This window comes from Eleutherodactylus coqui, chromosome 1 (assembly GCF_035609145.1).
Source record: "Eleutherodactylus coqui strain aEleCoq1 chromosome 1, aEleCoq1.hap1, whole genome shotgun sequence".
Lineage (NCBI taxonomy): Eukaryota > Metazoa > Chordata > Amphibia > Anura > Eleutherodactylidae > Eleutherodactylus > Eleutherodactylus coqui.
This window is the reverse complement of record NC_089837.1, coordinates 217,695,292-217,714,870: the sequence shown is the minus strand read 5'-3', so window position 1 is coordinate 217,714,870 and position 19,579 is coordinate 217,695,292. Positions and strand designations below refer to the sequence as shown.

The 19,579-nt window shown below is 39.5% G+C and overlaps 1 protein-coding gene across 7 annotated transcripts in view; it reads right to left on the bottom strand.

Annotated features, from left to right (window-relative positions):
• The window catches only part of LAMA2 (laminin subunit alpha 2), an 834,596-nt gene that overhangs the window by 388,171 nt on the left and 426,846 nt on the right, over positions 1-19,579 (bottom strand). For all 7 annotated transcript variants that reach the window (XM_066605535.1, XM_066605537.1, XM_066605536.1 and 4 more), the window contains exon 17: positions 8,660-8,787. In XM_066605535.1, the coding sequence (XP_066461632.1) occupies positions 8,660-8,787 (128 nt within the window). The remainder of the gene's footprint in view (positions 1-8,659; positions 8,788-19,579) is intronic.

Below are 19,579 nucleotides of genomic sequence, written 5' to 3'. Positions count from 1 at the left end.
CACTGGATATAGTACAGTGAGTGGCAGCATCCCAATGGCATGTTATGATGGGGCTTACTTTAGACTGTCACAGATCTTGTTCACTAGTGAATAAGCAGGAATGTACAGCTGCTTGTCTGTGCCCTGGAGGCCATTGCCAGAATATACGGTGTGGCTGAGCTTCAATGAAAAGTGACAATAGTTTCATTAGAACGGAAAATATTCACAACATTAGGAATTAAAAGAGTATCAATATGGATTAGAATTTTCTAGAATTATTGTGATAGAGTCCATGTACATTATACTGTAGCACTATAAGCAGTGAAGAACAGTATAAACCTCAGTACATGAGAGACTGCTCTACCCAGAGAAGCCTAATGTACTTGAATTAATATATATTTATCCATAGTATAGAATCATACTGAAGGAGACCTGATATATATAGTCTTAGTTAGTTATGTTGATCTAAATGACATAGTTGTAGGACCTTTTTGAGGCTTGTCATTATTTTGGTGTGCAAGTAAAGGCTCATTCACACTAGTATTTCCAGGCTTTCCATCTCTTTGTTCCAATTTTGGAGTAGAAAGCCGGAATTAAAACTTAATTAAATAGTTTCCTACACCACTGATTTCATTGTTTTATTTTTTTTAAAGGACAGCAAATGGAAAGTTTTCAGCTTGCTTCTGTTACATTAAGTTTCTGTTTTTTTACTAAACAAATAGCACTGCACACTGCACTATTTGTTCTATTAACAAACAGAAACCTAATAGGATAGAATAGAAGCAAGCTGAAAACTTTGTTTGTTGTTCTTTTTTTTTTTTTACAGGGGGGGGCATTTAATTATTTTTTAAATCCATCTTTCTACTCCAAAATTGGTAGAAATAGATGGAAAGCCTGATTGCAAGCTGAAATCTAGTGCAAAGGAGCCCTAAGTAAGCTTTCAATCTACCTAAATGTCCACTGCTGGGTTCCTCAGTGAAGGAACAAATGAGTGGCACACTTTATTAATACTATGATCAACATTTCAGAGGTGAAATTCCTGGACTGGATTTGTCTCTAATCCCGGGCATTTCTACAGAACTGTATCTATTTAATCTTATCTATACTCCACAAAGTGATTGTGCAGGCATAGCTGATGCAGCCTTAGATCACTGGGATGTAAGTGTATATACAGATTTGTAATCTTCAGGCTAGCCCACATTACTGTTTTAGGGTTGGAGTGTCACGTTTGCCCTAAACGTAAGACACACCATGCTCAGCACGAACGCCAATAGGAGGCTGATCATTATGTTACATCTGTGCAGGCCGTAGGGATAACGAACTGCAGGGACACAACCCAAATAAGGGTAGGAGGGAAAGAAAGGAGATAGGAATGGCACATGCATACACTCTGAATACCATAGCAAAGTGAACTGCAAACAGCACTTGTCAGCAGATATCCAGCAATGACTAACAAACACCAAAACACTTACCTAGAATACCAACAAGCATAAGCAGGTGGAATAACTAAAGTACATACAAGGTATTGGTTCATATTTTAATCAAGATACTTAAGCTCACGAGCCCACGACAAGGGTCCTCGTTGTCTTGTCAGTCCATACTCTAACAAGACAATTTAATCCCAATAATCCTGCCTGAAAGTTGGGTGATTGTCCCAGTAGGGACATCCCATGCTGGAACCTAGGGGCCTAAGTCACAATTGATGGTATACAACATATAAGTTGAACAGGACACCATTCACATGCACAAACAGACAAGGGACACACACCTTGAACAGGGAGCTAATCCCACCAAGTGTCTGGTCACCTACACAGACACTGAACACATTGCTGTTCACACCAACAAACAGGGAATTACACCCAGAACCTTGTGCAAGCCAGCAATATCACAGTAGAACATGTGTGACTCCAAAAAACAGGGTTCTGAGAGGGAATGAGGAAAATAGCAAAAGGAATAAATGACCAGCACTCTCTAGTCAGAGGGGCTGGCATTTATTTGCAGCAGACCAGTGGTGATTCGCTGGCTGGAGAACTCCACACACAGCCAGCTCAACCATCGCACACTTGTGGAAGTGTACTCCTGGAAATGCATAGATCTACAGGTCCCAGGAGCACAACATAACATGGTGCTTATGGAATGGGAGAGCCCATTGTCATAGTACAATGCAATCCACAGTACTGCACAAGGAAACGCATGCCAAATATTACTGCAAATAGTGTGGTTTTTAATCTGACAGGGAAAGAACAGAAAACGTTATATGCAACACTTTATCTTATGCTATATCTGGGATATAACATACAGTAGAATCGCAGATACATGTGTGACCTTCTCAAACAACAGTACCATACAGATACTCTTTAAACAGATTTAGGCCTAAGTCACACAGGTGTTTTTTCCCGCGATTTGCGGATCGCATAACGGATGCGCGTGACCGGGGCCGATGATTCGCTGAAAAATCTGCACCTAGCAGCGTTTTCAGCGAATGGGCCCCGATCAAAGGAGCGCTGCCCGTTATTCTCTGCCACAGCTGTGGCAGAGGAGAACGATGTTTGCCATTGAATTCAATGGAGCCGGCAATACAGCCGGCTCCATTGAAAGCAATGGGCTGCCGGCAAGCGCTGGATGAATTTTCGGGGAAGGGCTTAAAATATAAGCCCTTCCCTGAAAACCATCCTGAAAATGTGTAAAAAAAAAAAAAAAAAGTATACTCACCTTTTTCCTGCAGCCGGAGTTCAGCCGCGTCCGGCCAGCAGTTCTCCTGAACTGCTCTCTGTAGCATTCAGCAGGCGGGGATTTTAAATCCCCGCCTGCTGAATGGGCTGCCTCTGATTGGTCACAGTCCTCACCAATCAGAGGCAGCTCTCACTCACCCATTCATGAATGGGTGAGTGCTGCCTCTGATTGGCTGAGCGCAGAGAGACCAATCAAAGGCAGCTCTCAGCTATTGAATAACAGCTGTTACAACTGTGGCAGAGGAGAAAGATCTTTAGTATATGTTCTCAATGGGGTCGGCGCTGCTGCCGCCGGCCTGATTGAGCAAGTATGTAGAACACAAGGAATCGCAGAACGCAGATAGGCACATTCTGCGAATCGTTGTGTCCTATAATTTATCGCACATCCGCATAAAAAACAGACATGTGCCTGCTCCCATTTGCATGCATTGGATCTATAGATCTGCAGATTGCAAGCGCGTCTGCAGATCGGACCAAAAAAGCCCGTGTGACCGAGCCCTTACTGATATCCAAACATATTGTCTATGATGTTATCTATTATTCCACATCTGCTGGAATACAAAGCGCACAATTTTGCAGCAATATCTGACAGGATGTGGCAAAAGTGTAGAAACACCCATAGAGAATGAAAATAGTTTAGTAGACAGTGATGCCATTTTCCATACAAGCTGCAGGGGAAAGTGGAAACTTGTTGGCTATGTCACCAACATGACGACCATTTTGAATTTAGATACAACTCTATTTTTTCCACTAGGAGAGTAAATGTCAGACTCACAGAGAAATTCACTGGAAAACCAATGGTGTGCTTCTTTTTAACATAACCTTATTCATTGTTGTGTTAGCATGGCAATTTTTCTTCATTAAAGGCAATGTGAATGATGGCATTATCCCAAACACAACGTGTTGAGATCATCCTTGTGTTAGGTGAATGAAACACGTGTCATTGAAGGAGAATTCATCCAAGAAGACCTCCCATTACCCAGACTGCATTTGTCAAATTTCTTTCCAAATTCCAAGAAACAGGTTCTGTTGCTGATCAACCAAAATCTAGACAACCAAAAAACATTACTGATAAAGCATCAGTAAACACTCTTCTGACCTCATTCAGCAAGAGCCCTAACTGTCTTAAGAATGTGGGGTTAGCTGTGCCTGCATATGTACACATAAATAGCATCCTTAGTAAGGATGAGCGAGTATACTCGCTAAAGCACTACTCGCTCGAGTAATGTGCTTTAGCCGAGTATCTCCCTGCTCGTCCATAAAGATTCGAGGAGCTGCGGGGGAGAGCAGGTAGGAACGGAGGGGAGATCTCTCTGTCCCTCTCTCCGCCCGCTCCCCGCTGCGACTCGCCTGTCAGCCGCGGCGGCTCCCGAATCTTCAGGGATGAGCAGGGAGATACTCGGCTAAAGCACATTACTCGAGCGAGTAGTGCCTTAGCGAGTATACTCGCTCATCCCTAATCCTTACAAATTGCAGATGTTGCAACACCTGATGGAGGGCAACCCAGACCGTTGGATACAATTTGCAGAATGGGTGACACAGCGATTTCAGATAAATGGTCGTTTTCCCTATCCAATGCTGTTCATTGATTAAGCAAATATATTTGTGAATAGTGAGGTTAACAAACAGAATCACCGATACTGGTTAGGCATAAATCCTCATTAGACTAATCTAACATGGTTGCTTCACCTAATGGTGTGGTGTGTGTGGACCCCTTCTTCGTTGAGGAAACATTAAGAGCAGACAGTTACACAAGGTTGTTAGACGAAGACATGTTTCCATCATTGCTGTCAGACGACAAAACATTTCCAGAATTCTTCCAACAAGATAGTGCCCCGCCTCATTGCAAATGCATTGTCAGAGACTATCTTGATGTGCCATTTCCATAAAACAAAACAAAACTGAATCACCATCTGCCAAACAGTTTTCATTCTATATGGGTATTTCCACACTTTTAAGACACCCTTTATACATATATTCTGTGTGCTTGGGTGAAATTCTGCTGTGTTCAGGGTTCTATAAATTATGCATGACAACTTTTCATAATCATTCCTTCCACTGGTTAAATTGATCAGTAATATAAATGACAGACACAGGTCAGGTATATCATACAAAAGAATTAACAGTTTTTAAAACTGCAAAATACAGCAAGATTCCTAAAACTAAACTTTAACAAATGACTTTCCTTTAGTAATTACAGATTAGGAAATCCTCCAGACTCCCTATGGGGCAATGAATTTCCCTTATTACCAATTATAGTGCCATAGAACAACCATGTAAGACAATGGAGGTTAATCAGCAAGTTGATAAATTGGCACAGTTTCAGTCATCTTTATTTGTGAAAAACAAAGAACTGTGTCTACTAAACAAAACGCAAGCCTTGCAACAGAAGTTTTAGTTAATAGTTGACTCCTGTTTCATGTACAGTTGTAAGAAAAAGTAAGTGAACACTTTGGAATTACCTGGATTTTTGCACTGATTACTAACAAAATGTCAACTAATTGATATCCAAATCATGATAATAGATAAACATAAATTAATCTCACAACAGTTGGACCATTCATGTCTTTTAATGAGCGCACTGAGTAAACATCAACAGTGCAAAGAGAAAAAGTAAGTGAGCCTTTGAATTTTTTAACCTGTAGATTTCCCTTCTTGCAACTGCACTAAAGGAACACAAAGTAGCTAGAGTTGAGTGAACATACTCTGACGAGCTTGATGCTCGTTCGAGTATTAGCGAACTCAATGGTGCTCGTTACTCAAATGAGCATCAAGCCGTGTTCGACCCCGCTCCAGTTTTTGGCTCCTCCCCGCTGTGACGTGCCCGTTTTGGCCAATCCCTGCTGCGACACAATGCGCGTCATTGGCAATTTTTTTGTCTGGCAGGCAGGGGAGAGAGAGAGAGAGAGAGAGAGAGAGAGACGAACCTAGGGGGAAAAAAAAGCTCGGCACCCGGCGTCCCACATACAAAAATGCTTGAGTCCCCATTGTAGTCAATGGGATTCGTTACTCGAGTAGAACTCTCGAATTTTACGAAAAGCTTGACTCGAATAACGTGGACTCGAGCATTTGGATGCTCGCTCATCTCTAAAAGTAGCACATTGCCACTTAGACTTTTCATAGAAGGGAAATTTTTTCTAAGAGGATATGAGATGGGAGAAGGAAGGCAAGTGGCGGGACTGTGTCTTCTTGCTGTGCTTTTCTCTAGGCCAAGGGAATACTTGTGTTTGAAGAACTTTCATTTGTTCTTGTTTACTAATCAATTTTTACAGAAGGAAAATGTATGACATGGGTTGGTATATATAAAAAAATCTCATAGAAATCCATTGGCTGCACTACTTAGTGGTTTGCTATCCAGCTGGTATAACAAAAATAGGATCAGTGAGAGATTTCTAAAGCCTGACATTTTTTATTTGGATCATTGATTATAGAAGTGCATTAGCCTCAAAATATCAAATATGATTGCTATGTATGGAGGAAGTTAAACACAATCATTTAATTTAGCCATTTAGCAGTGTTTATAGAGCACCGGCATGCTGTCTTTTTATTGGTGATGCAGGTCAGTGCACCCTTTTACAATGTCTAGGACGTAAATCAATCCATTTGTGTTTGACAAGCACAATAATGAAAAATAAATGTTTGAGTAACATTTCTTGTGCATTTATTATTCATAATCCTGTAGTTTAGTCTTTGTGTTTGGATAACAAAATTAGGGAAATATTAGATGCAAAAGCAAGCGCGTGTTTTTAGTTACTTACGTGATATTTGTGCAAATCAGGTGGTAATGGGACACTTGACAACTACTGCTCAACGTCAGAACACTAAACTAGCGAAAATTCAACAAGACATCCTCGCTGCTTTGTATGAATAACAAAAATGAAAGAAATGTTGTATGTGACCCGTAGCACATCATATCAAGCACAGAAGATGATTCAGTTGTAAACATCTGCTATTATCTTATTTCATGTGTTTATTCATTTAGTGTTTTGAAGGACATAGTTACTGCACAGATATTTTCACAATTGATTGCTTGCTTTGCCTTTTTTTTTTTTTTTGTTTGACCAAGGACTTTTGTTTATTACCGTAATAGAGAATCTTGTGATATTGATACTGTAATAATACATTCCTATGGAAGCATCATTATTGTTATGCTCTTTTTATTATCACTCAGGTGCTGTATATTGGATTAGAATTTCATTGGCTTCTAGTGTTCCTACAGAGGAATATAATACAACAAACTGAGCACAATACTGAAATACATGGTTCACAGTGCAGTGCCTAATATGGCCTTGCATTGTGGTTTGCAATGCAGTTGTTTATGTTTATGAGGTCCAAATCTGCAAATCTTTTTGCTCTGTTTTTTCTTCCCTTCTCTTTAATTAATAACACTGGTCAACAGTGAAATTTTTTCCGACTTGAAGGTAGGTATTTCTTAATCATTTCATCGTGGAAGAAACGAAAATGACATTGAAAACTTGGAGTTAGCTCTTGGCTCTGAGATGTAGCCCATTTAAGCTAAATATATATACCTTTATTCAGATCCACAAGGTTAGATGAGTGAAATCATTAAATAAACAAAAGTATACATAGTAAAATAGTTGAATAACTAAAATGTAAAGCAGATACTGAAATGCTTAAATCTTAGAATAGCTGTGTATATATTACAATTAAAAAGTGCAATTAAGTGTTCTCCAACTTGGTTTTGTTCGTAATTCCAGGTTAGAATCCAGGATGCCACGTAATTGTAAAAACTCTTCTGAAAAGTTTTGTTACATGTGTGGTGAGGGGACATTTTCTGCCCAGAAACGTTGAATTACTCCAATCATATAGGCTGCATATGGCCAATATTTCGGCATCCAGTTGGGAGATCAGGACAAGCACTTTATTTGAAGTCAGTGTATCTATAAAACCAGAGTTAGGCCCACTAAACAAAGTATAATGTCACATTCATTTTCCTTGACCCAAAATTAGAGTAGTTTAGTTATTTTGAGAACAGAAAGAACTTCATAACACATTTTTAGTATTTTGATTTGAGAATAGTATATCTTAAAAAACAGAGCTAATATACAATATTTTAATGTTACTCAACCCAAAATTAGGGTAGTTTGAGATTTTTTTATTTCTTAAAATAGTTAAAGTGCATTTTTGTTGTCCAGTGTAATTATTTTGACCTGTACATTGTCATCATAATTGTAGGGATTTCCAGGGAGAGGTTGGAGAATAGGGTTGCCCTTTTCTGGGCAGTTACCATGTTTATGTAGAAAATTCACAGCAATTTCTTAGGGTTTCTGTTTTCCCTGTTTTTAAGTGTGCGAAAAAAAGCTAACTTTTATTTTTAAAGGGGGTGTCTGTTCTATGGTTTGTCTTTGTCGATTCTAAGTGGGCCTTTGATTTGAATATTTGGTTACAAAATGCAAAATTTAGTTTGTCTGTTTTTCCTATGTCAAAGGTTGGAAGAATCCAATAAAGAGAGAGAGAGAGAGTGGAATTGAGCAACTTCTATTGAAACTGTGGATAGAGAAATTAATCTTATGTGTGGAGACAGAATAAGGAGTTGCTTGTCCACTAATCGCCAACTATGTGGAACAGGACACGGTAATTAGACCGGAGGAAATATTAAGAATTATGGGGTTAAAATGCACAATTCTTATATTCAAAAGAGCACGTTACAGCGAATAATTAACGTGTCTTCTTTATTAAATAGTTAATTAAAAACAGTCAATATTAATGCATTTCAGGGATGCAGTCCCTTCTTCAGAAATGGCTGTGAAACTGTGGAGTTTGAAAGGAGATTAGTTTCCTGCCGCACTACAAAGACCAACAACCATTTATATGCTATATTTTACATTTGTATCACCTGTCAGTACATGTTCTGCTAGCACTGATCAAACATGAGAGATCTGAGAGGAATATTTCAGCTGCAGATTCTGAGTATTATTAACACTTACTTGTTAGAGGCTATGCTCATAGGACAAGCACATGGCAGACAGTCCTCATCTGTTCCATCAGTTGGATTCCCATAAAAGCCTGGTAGACAGTAATCACAGTATCGTCCATAGGTGTTATGCAGGCAGTTCTAAAAGAAAGTAGAATTTGAGTATATATTCTGTGTACTATATGTGCTGTATGGAATCGTCAAGATTATATCCTGTTTCTATACAAATTACATGGCTGTTTTAAAGCAAATTTCAAGTTATTTGCAAAATGTTTTTAATAGTGATGTCCTGTGAGCTCAACGCTACATTTTCTGTGTGACTACTACATTCCTGAGAAGGACTGAAAAAAAGCGCATAAATGGACATTTGTATTTCAGTAGAGTGTGTGTTCACTTCATGTACTAATCCCAATAGCACAAAAGGCCCAAAGCATATGATTATGGAAGTGACATACACAAGATTGATCCTGTATATACTTTTATGCAGTTGGGTGATTCATTTAACAGAAGTAACTAAGGCTGGCTTACACGTCCACAATATGGCCACATTTTAGCTGTAATATGAATATAACAACTAGGGCCCACTGTTGTACTGAACTCAACTTAGCTCACCATGGGGTTCTATAATTATTAAAGTTCAGGGGTGCTGAGGTCTTGCAAATATAATATGGTAGATACAAAATTAGAAGTATGAGTCTTACTTATTCTCACTTTAGAAAGCACTTTTGACTTTGGCTAAAAACTTCAAAAACATGTACAGTCGTATACTGTGTGAACTTAACCTTTTAAAAGCAACAAATGAGACTTACAATTGAAAACCCAAGAAAAGAAGAACCTTTTCGATACACCTGTTTCACTGTTTGGACATTGCCACAGTCAAAAAATGTGCACAGCAGCTTAGAATTTATGATAAGCCATTAAAAAAGTAATAATAATAATAATATATATATATATATATATATATATATATATAGTAGAGATGCAGTACACGGATTGGCCTGTTGGGGGCTATAGACAAGCTTTCTGGTGCCTGAGATGGGGGAATACACCCATAGGTGTGGCAGAAAGTAGGATAAAGGGTTCAGTTCCTGCTACATTCAGGGAGAAGTGGGCTGGAGGCCTAAGAGAGGTCCAGAGAAAGGGACCTGGGCTGAGAGTCAGAGCGAGAGGAAGAAACCTGGACCCAGAGAGACTGATCATGTGCCTCAGGAAAGTGGTGTAGGACGTGTCCTGAGGAAAGCTGTGTGAAGCTGCCCTAGAAAGTAGGTGAGAACCACAGTTAAACTCATTGTTTAAACCTGAAGCAAAAGGACATTTGAGTTAATTGCCAAGAGCTGTGCTGAAGCAAGCTGATGTTGCTGTAAAGGTGCAAAATGAATAAGAAATTGGATTTTAACCTGTTGGTGTCTTCCTGTGATGTGAGCCAATGATCCCAAGTTGTCACGATATATATATATATATATATATATATATATATATATATATATATATATATATATATACACACACACATATATATATGTATTCCAGTACAGGATGTATGACTTCAACTTACATTGTCCATTCAAAACAAAACAGTTATTTGGATATACCAAATGGTTTATTTCTAAAGCTTTTTGTATATTAATTTTTTAGATTAAATTTCTTGTTCCCAACATAGCCCCAATACATTTCTCTGCTTTGTACAAATTGTCACCATTCATATCAATCATTATCGCCAACTGGACTAATAGTCTCCAAGTATCTTACACGCATACTTGAGCCAAATGTATAGGAAGCCAATTAATTGGAATAGGTCACCAGATTTATGTGGTGCCTAGGAACGCGCCAGACATATAGTATTAATAGCCAGCCTTTAGATTGCCCGTTATGTGCCCTATTATGTAGCAGGGCTGCACTAAGACGACGGAGCTGATGTCGATGATGCCATCAACATGAGTTCCACTGTGTGACCCGCATGGAGGACTGCGGCCGTGCTGTATGATCACGTTCCCCTATGCTATTCGGTGACCCCCTCCCCCCTAAATGAGTGGTAGACACTCTCCTGAAATTTTTGTAGGACTGCTATAGGTAACTTATTTTCTATATTAATGTATATCTTCTTACTGTCTGTGATGGCTTAATAAAGGTGCCCCTGTGCACTGAAACGCATTGCTGACACTTGTAACCGACAATTATGGTTTAAAAAATATTTTACTCCTAATCAGTGGATGTTACCCATGGGATTACTTCCCTTGCATGGTTAACCTATGAACGGTGTACTATCAGTAGGAGGGGGCTTCTGTGATCATATCCCCCTCCTTCAAAGTAAGTTTTCTGCCTCGTCTACCCTGAATGTTTTGAAGGTGTCTATTCCATGCTGAACACTGTATGGTTTCTCTTTGAGGGCAGAATTTTTTACTGTTTGCATTTTGCTTTGTTTCATGTTCTGGGGAGCCTGTTGGGCACCCTGCAATTTCTGCAGTTCTCCATCTATTGGATGCCTCCTAGCATAGGAATAAGCCATATTGTCGTCTGGGACCACAGGTGAGGTACTTGGTGACCCGATCCCAGGTCCAGGTGTCCAGACCAGGCTAGTCCTCTTATTTCTATCTGAGGCGCCCTTCCTAACTGTATTATTACCATAAAATCCATGTGTTCTGTACAAAAGCATGAGCCAAGCACATAGTCTGCTCAATGCCATGTGCATACCTTCAATCCTCATTGGGCCACATTTTTTCCATGCATAGTATAGGAAAAAAGCAATCCGTCTTCTTAAGGAATTTAGGAGGAGCTGGAGCTCATGAATATGAAAGACTACAGCCTTGGCCTGTACTGTGCTATCAGGGCTGTGTATTTAAACTTAAGCTTTAGGTTTTGTTGTGTTAAGGAAAGAGAACAATGCCTTTTCAATGGGTTAAGATAATGTTCTGTGCCATGCTATCACAATCAAGGTAAAATTTGTCCCATCTGTAAAGGCTGGTTTACAAGGGGATGATGATCGCTGAAAGATCGCTCAAACGACAGTTTGAGTGATAGCTTTGAGCGATCATTTTGCATAAACTATTAAATAGCTACTCAGCTACTTAATAGCAATTTAGTGTGCAAATGAAGCCTTTAGCTGAAAGTAGTTAACAGCCTGAGGGCTCTTATCTGCTTTCAGTTCCTTTGTTCCCCGAGGGAAACAATGCTATCAGCACTCCCCATGGAAAACGTCTGATAAGAGTGAACTGCGATTTTTAGGTTAGCTTGAATTTAATGATCAGCTAGCACTGCCTGAAAAGTGCACAATGGGCGCACATTTAGACATACCGATTACCGCTAAAACGATCAAGATTAGCGGTTTTTTTAGCAATTACCAGCTGGTGTAAATGGGCCTTAAGTGACCCAGATCTGCCAACATAAACCAGGTGACAGCTTCGCTTTAAAAAAATCATAACCTAGTATGTAAGGCCAAGAAAAGACATATATCATGCTAGTTCAGCCTATTACCTCCCAATGTAGGGGTGGGGTAAAGAAGATTCGCAAATGAAGAAGATTCACAAAATATAAGAAAATACCCAATTTCTCCTAGAATCTCTTCCTCTCCTATGTTTTCTCAAACGTGGTTAAACCATGAGAAATACTAGATAAAGAATTCTTCTCTGTGAGTCCCAAGAGATACGCCATGTCCCCCTTCCTCCTCCTCACTATTCTGTATGGCTATAAGACAACTTGCTGCTCCAGAAGCTTCCGCACTCTGCCCTGTCTGAAGTAGGACAAAAAAATTTTAAGCACGACCATCTATGCAGTTCACCAACAGAAAATGGAATAAATCACCAAACTAGCAAAAAGTTAACTCATATTCTCTACATGTTTTCTACAAGACTGTTTATTTGGGAACATGCAGAAGGGGAAGATTATCCCCTATTTACTTTTAGCATTCATTCCTAGGTTTAGCATTTTTTAACTGATTAGTAAGTATTTGTAGGTATGACTGCATCTTACACCATTATAATTCCTAAAATCGGGAAAACTAATACATTGGAACTCAATGGACAATAATCCTCACAATTAAAGGTTAACGATTATTTGATAAACATGTTAGTCTATACCCTGAATATAATAATAAAATGGCTAGTGGACAAGGTAATTGGGCCAGAAACTTTTTAGGCATTTATTTTGCATAATATTTTAATGAAGTGACATACTGTAATTGCCACAAAATCAGAGTTAACGTATCATAAAATTGTTACTGATGCAAAAATGTTCATTCAAATTAACAAAGGCCAACACGGCCGAAACGTTGCTTGCTTGTTCATATGTGATGGGGAAATAAAACTTTGAATACTGAATTTGCACCTTGGATGCTGCCGAAGCCTTCTTTTCTGCATCATATGTTCTTCGCAGTGACAAGGATCCGGTCACTTGCTACTTCGGATATTGCATATTTTATGCCCAGCCCCTGACTAGGGTTTGCAATTTGTGCTGCTGTCGGACCCTTTTTTTCTGCACTCATAAATATATGTGTAGTATACAGAAAATGAAATATACAATAAAGAATACACAGAGTCCAAAACTAAATCTCAGCTATAAACATAGATGTGTAAAGTCCAAAAAATAGTTGGGTATCCTTTTTTATGTCTTCCAATAACTGTATATTGTACATACATTTATGACTTTATTTTTTTGCAGCCTAATGAAAGACTAAGGCCACTTAGTACTTTCTGACATTGAGATAGGTGTGTTGTCCAAAGGAGTCTCCTATTGTCCAGTACCAAATACTAATTAATTCAAGATGGATTTGGACTGTAGGAACTTCTTTTGTAAATTGAGACTGAAATGTTTTTTCTCCTTACATGATAGGAGAGGATAGGAAATACTCAAGAGTCTCAGTAGTGTTGAAAGTATTACTATCAGAGCTGCTGACAAGGGAGGAGCTATTGTCATTATGGACACTTGCTATTATCATAAGGAGATCCTTGCACAATTGGCCAACACTGACGTATATGAACCATTGAAGTCTAATCCTACTCCAATTTATCGAGCGGGTCTTAAAATCATTTTAGATGATGCTTTGGAAAGCGAGGCCATAGATAAACAAATCTATGATTTTCTTTCCCTTCCCTTTTTTTTTACCTTCCTTCCCTGTTCTGCCAATTCTGTATATGCTTCCAAAAGTCCATAAAAATTTGACAGCCCCTCCAGGTAGGCCCATAAAATCTGCTAGGGGATCCCTTTTCAACAATGCGTCATGTTTTCTCAATAAAGCACTTAGAGGTTTTGTTACAGAATCTAAGTCATGTATACGGGACACAACACATTTTCTATCCAAGTTGCGGGGATCCCCATTACTGAAAACTCACTCTTGGGCTTATTTGATGTTACCTCACTCTATACCATTAATGGTCATGAGATAGGTATAGATGCAACCAGAAAAAAAATGGTCAGGTCAGATTTGTCCAACAGAAACATTCAGTTTGTAATGGCTTTACTAACGATTGTTTTGCAAAAAAGGTTTTTATTATATGATGGTGCATTTTACCGGCAGAAACAGGGGACTGCCATGGGGTCCAGCATGGCCCCCACTTATGCCCACCTCTTCATGAGTTTTGTTGAAGACTCCTATATACATACCTCCCCATCCTGAACCTTGATGACATCTTTTTTATTTGGACAGCCACTGAAGCTGAGCTGTTACAATTCCACAGTGAGCTGAATGGATTTATACCAGAATTGAAATTCACCATGCCCTTTTCTAAGGAAAAAGTGAAGTTTCTGGATGTCCTAGTGATGAATTCCGGTCATACTCTCAAAACAGGCTTGTTCATCAAACCTACTGACCACAATAACATGCTTAGATTTGACAGTTACCATCCTCCCAATATGTTACAGATGTTGCCTTGTAGTCAGATGTGGTGTGTCAGGCACATTGTAGATGAGGAACACGTTGATGAACGGCTGACAGCTATGTGTGATAGATTTTACTCAAGGGGTTACCAGAGAGAACATGAGGAGGAATTTAGAAAGAAAGCAGGAGACTTTTCTGACACCCAAGAATAATAAGTAGGCCCTAACTCGCATTCCCTTTGTCTCATCCTTTGGTCTACTTAGCGGAAGAACTAGACATATTTTAGTCAAACATTGGCCCACACTAGCCCGGTGTCATCGAGGAAATTGTAGAATTTAGACAACCACCCTTAATAGCTTATTGCCATGGAGCTAATTTGAAGGGCAAGTTAGTCCACAACAGACATCTAGAAATGTTATGACACAATTCACATCAGCTCCTGTAAAAACAGGTAATTTCCCTTGTTTGGGATGTGCATTGTGCCATAATGTAGCTAAAGGGAACAAATTTACACATCCTCGCACTGGTAAAATATATCATATTAAACACAGATATACGTGCCTGTCATCCTTTGTAATCTATATGATTACGTGTCCTTGTGGACCATTTTATATTAATATTGGTGAAACAATCATAGAGGTCAGAAACAGGATGACCAAACATTAAAGCACTGGTAGGATGGATGTTCCAGTAGCAAAACATTTTGTGGAGGCAGGACACATGGTCAGTCAACTAAGATTCCAGGTCATTGATTCAGTGCCCTTAGATGTACGGGGTGGTGACAGGAAGAAGGAATTAAAATTCCTTCAACTCAAAAGGAAATATGAGCTTGACACATTACAGCCAAGGGGCCTTAAGTTGGAGTATAATCCTTTGCCTTTTCTGTAATATATATTCTATTTGTCAGCTGTAGTAGAATAGGGACTTTGACACATTTGATGCAATGCCCCTGTTGTATGTGGTTGATTTTATAGTGTTGTTTTTATTTGTGTCAGATTTGTTGGACTGGAGGTGATGTGGAACATTTTTGATCGCTCCGCATTGCTGGTGTAAAGCCGTGTCCAGGCATATATCTAGCATATGTATTATCTAGTTTGCGGGGAAACTGTACCATCAGAAAGTCTCAAAATGGGTGCAAGTGCTGAAAATTGTGATTCTGAGAGCATTAATTCTCTTTCAAAAAGTGGTTGGGCTTAGCATTAGGGGGTGTGGCAGTGCAGACCTTCATATTTAATATAATTTATGCCAGTATACTATTATAGTTGAAGCCTATGTAATCCCTAAACTTGCACCTCCTAATACATTTTGCACACTTAACAACAGCCATAACTTTACTTATGAAATGCCGGTCAGGTTAAATATGCCCCATTGTATTTAGAAGTTTATTCAGCATCGAAGGTAAAAGAATGCATTACATTGATTTACCAAGATACAAATAGGCACAGTTCCCTGTATATCCCAAGCATGGTGAATTGATGCTATAGGTCATAAAGTTAGTGCCTATTAACATGTTTCAGCTAATCCATAACAAAGTGGCAGTGCAACAAAATTAAAGTAATTGTCCCAAAGCAACTTGTTCCACTTTTCTACTGCAGTACTTTACTTTACCTTACAGGACCAATGACCATGATTTCTGATAATGCATTCATTGCTGGGTGCATTCAACAAAAAGTGACTTAAATAGGTTGTCTCATGAAAATATCCCCTTCTAATGTCATTTGCTACTGAGATCAGTTGCTAAAAAAGGGTCTGGATCCAAGAACTCCCAGCCATATGTTCTTATCTCCAGGAGAGTTGCTGTTTAATGTACAGATACAGCAAACATTAGTTTGACATTTAAAGCATTATCACAACTCATTCAAATAATCTATCCATTTCGTCATGTCCGGCTCTAAGTGACTTTGACCGAGGCGAACATTCTCCATTAGAGATGAGTGAGCATACTCGATAAGGCAAACTACTCGAGCGAGTAGTGCCTTATTCGAGTACCTGCCTGCTCGTCTCTAAAGATTCGGCTGCCGGCGTGGGTGACAAGTGAGTTGCGGTGGTGAGCGGAAGGGGGGGGGGGGGGGGGTTGAGAGGGAGAGAGAGATCTCCTCTCGGTTCCTCCCTGCTCTCCCCCGCCCCCTGCCGGCACCCGAATCTTTAGAGACGAGCGGGCAGGTACTCGAATAAGGCACTACTCGCTCGAGTAGTTTGCCTTATCTAGTATGCTCGCTCATCTCTATTCTCCATGCTTCCCTGTCAAGCACTGCTTCTTCTAACTGCTTTATGCACATATTAGTATTCATTTTGATGGTGTCGATGGTATTCTTAATAATTTTCAGCCATAATCACATTTTTAATTCATTGATTCTCCTTCTGTCAGCCTTGGTGTCCAACTCTCGGACCCATACATCCTTATAGAAAAGACGATGACTCTGACTAGTCTGCTTTTGGTAGTTAGAGTGATATCTTTGCTTTTCCAGATCTTATTCATGCCAACCATTGCAGAGCGGCCCAATGCAATCCTATGTTGTTCACTTTCTTCCTTAAGTTTCAAAATCATGTTTATCAGGTCCTTCTGTCTTTCAGCCAGCAGTTGTGTCATCTGCATACCTCAAATTGTTGATGATTAGAGATGAGCGAGTACATGCCCGCTCGAGAGGAAAGGTTCGGGTGCCGGTGGCAAGCAGGGAGCTGCGGGGGAGAGCAGGGAGGAACGGAGGGGAGATCTCTCTCTCGCTCTCTCCCCCCCGTTCCCCCCAGCTGACTGCCGCTACTCACCGCTCCCCCGCGCCAGCACCCAAACCTTTCCTCTCGAGCGGGCAGGTACTCGCTAACGGCAATGCTCTCTCGAGCAATTGCCCTTAGCGAGTATACTCGCTCATCTCTATTGATGATCCTTCCTCCGATCTTCACTCCAATGTTGGGTGAGTCCAGGTCTAATTTTCTCATGATCACCTCAGCATAAAGGTTGAAGAGAAATAGGGACAATATGCAGCCCTGTCTCACACCCTTGCCAATCCAGAACAGGTCTGTATCACTATAGTGGTGATGGGGGTAACAACTCATTATGACACCTCTATTTACCAGCCAGAATGACACCTTAAGGATCATTATATATTTGTGAATAAAGAACTGTCTTCAAGCAAGCCTGGCATATTTTTCTCCTACAGAAAATACCAAGGTATCGTTACAGAGACAGCCATGTTTTATTAACAATGATTAGAACAAAATCTTTTTCTGCAAGGTAGACTTATGGATCAAATAACTTTTCAAGTTCTAACAAGATGCACACTGTAAATTAGTTTTATGACTAGATGGCACTGGAGTGATGAATCCTGACTTTTATCAGCAGTCAAAAACATACTTCATCAATTTTTAAACCAGTTTCAAAGGTGAGGAAGAATGATGTAGGCTTCTCATCAGGAAAGAGCAAGTTAAAAAGTTATTCAAGATTGATACAGAGCTAGTGAGTTAAATATAAACAGTAAAGCTACAGGTAATGTCAGCATCCAAGGAAGCATGGCTAGCCTGACATTTCGCTTAGCTGTTACTATGTTAGTATATATCTTTAATGGGCCCTTAATGCCTACACTGTAATCTTAGGAATCTATAGTGCCAATATATCAGCATAATGCTATTTGTATATGAAACATGTAACTAAAAAAGGTGATTGTACTCAGAAAGAGAAACCAAGTAATCTTGTAGATATGATACCTTTTAATGGCTAACAAAAATACATGATGTTATAGCAAGCTTTCGAATCTCTCAGGATTCATCCTTAGGCATAATGAAATAGATCCGAAGAGGCACGCATATATATACACACACATACTTATAACAAGGCACAGACATGATGTTATTAATTTGTTCTTGAAAGGATACTACAATAGGATGAGTAGAGAAATAAAAACATACTTAAAAGGTCCTCTAATAAAGATGTAAAGATTTTATGGTCCCTGAATTAGTATTAGCGGGTCACCAGGCCTTATATTTCCCATTCACACATGAATCCTCTAGACGAATTTAACCCTCTATTGTAAGTGTCAAAAGTTGTTATAAGTTTGTACTCCTAAATTCTTCTGTGGCTTTATGATCTGAAATTGCTTTTAAGTATAAGAACTTTCATATGTTCTATGTTGTGTCCATGACTAGAAAAGTGTTCGGCCACAGGTAATTATGCCTTTGTCTCTTTAATTGTGTGGCGATGCGATCTCATCCTTGCTTTAAGTTTTTGTCCTGCTTCTCCAACATAGAGGGCCCCAACAGCACATTTATTGCACCGAATCAGGTACACAACATCGGTCATGGAACATGTGAATGGTCTCGGAATTTTGTTGTCCTGCTGTGTGTTGAGAATTTGTATCCTGTCCACGGTCAGTACATGTGAGCAGGTCTTGCAGCTCCTTACATTACAGGGATAAGTTCCTTTTTGTGTGTCAGAGGGCAATGCACTCCAGATTATAAAGTTCCTCAAATTTGAGGTTGCCTGTAACACAGAAAGGGAGTGTCCGGGAATATGGTTTTCAGACGGTCATCCTTGTGTAGGGTATGATGGAGTTTCTTTGCGGTTTTCCTTAGTACCTCTAGCTGTGAATTGTAGATCACTACTAGAGATACATGATCATTTCCTTCCTTCTCTGTGTATTGGAGTAGTTGATTTCTACAAGAGGAAGGACACTGAGAGGTTCGATAGCTCGCTATAACATCATGTATTTTTGTTAGTCATTAAAAGGTATCATACCTACAAGATTACTTGGTTTCTCTTGCTGGGAACAGTCACATTTTGCTCTACTGGCTAACACGGTACCAAACGTTTTTCATTATTTAAAAAAAGATGCGAATGCTTACACCTGATATAGCAAATTATATGAATATGAATGGAAATGTATAACCCGGCATCAGATTTGGTTTTTAGGATGCTACCTCTATCTATACAGAAGATTTGAAGATCCATGTATTCAATTTTAATTAATTAGAGATGAGCGAGCGTACGCGTTAAGGCAAATTACTCGAGTGAGTATCGCCATTTTCGAGTACATGCCTGCTTGCCCGAAATGATTCGGGGGCCGTTGAGGGGCGGCGGGGGAGAGCGGGGATAAAAGTTTTGATGTATACATTTATAACAATGTTAACAAC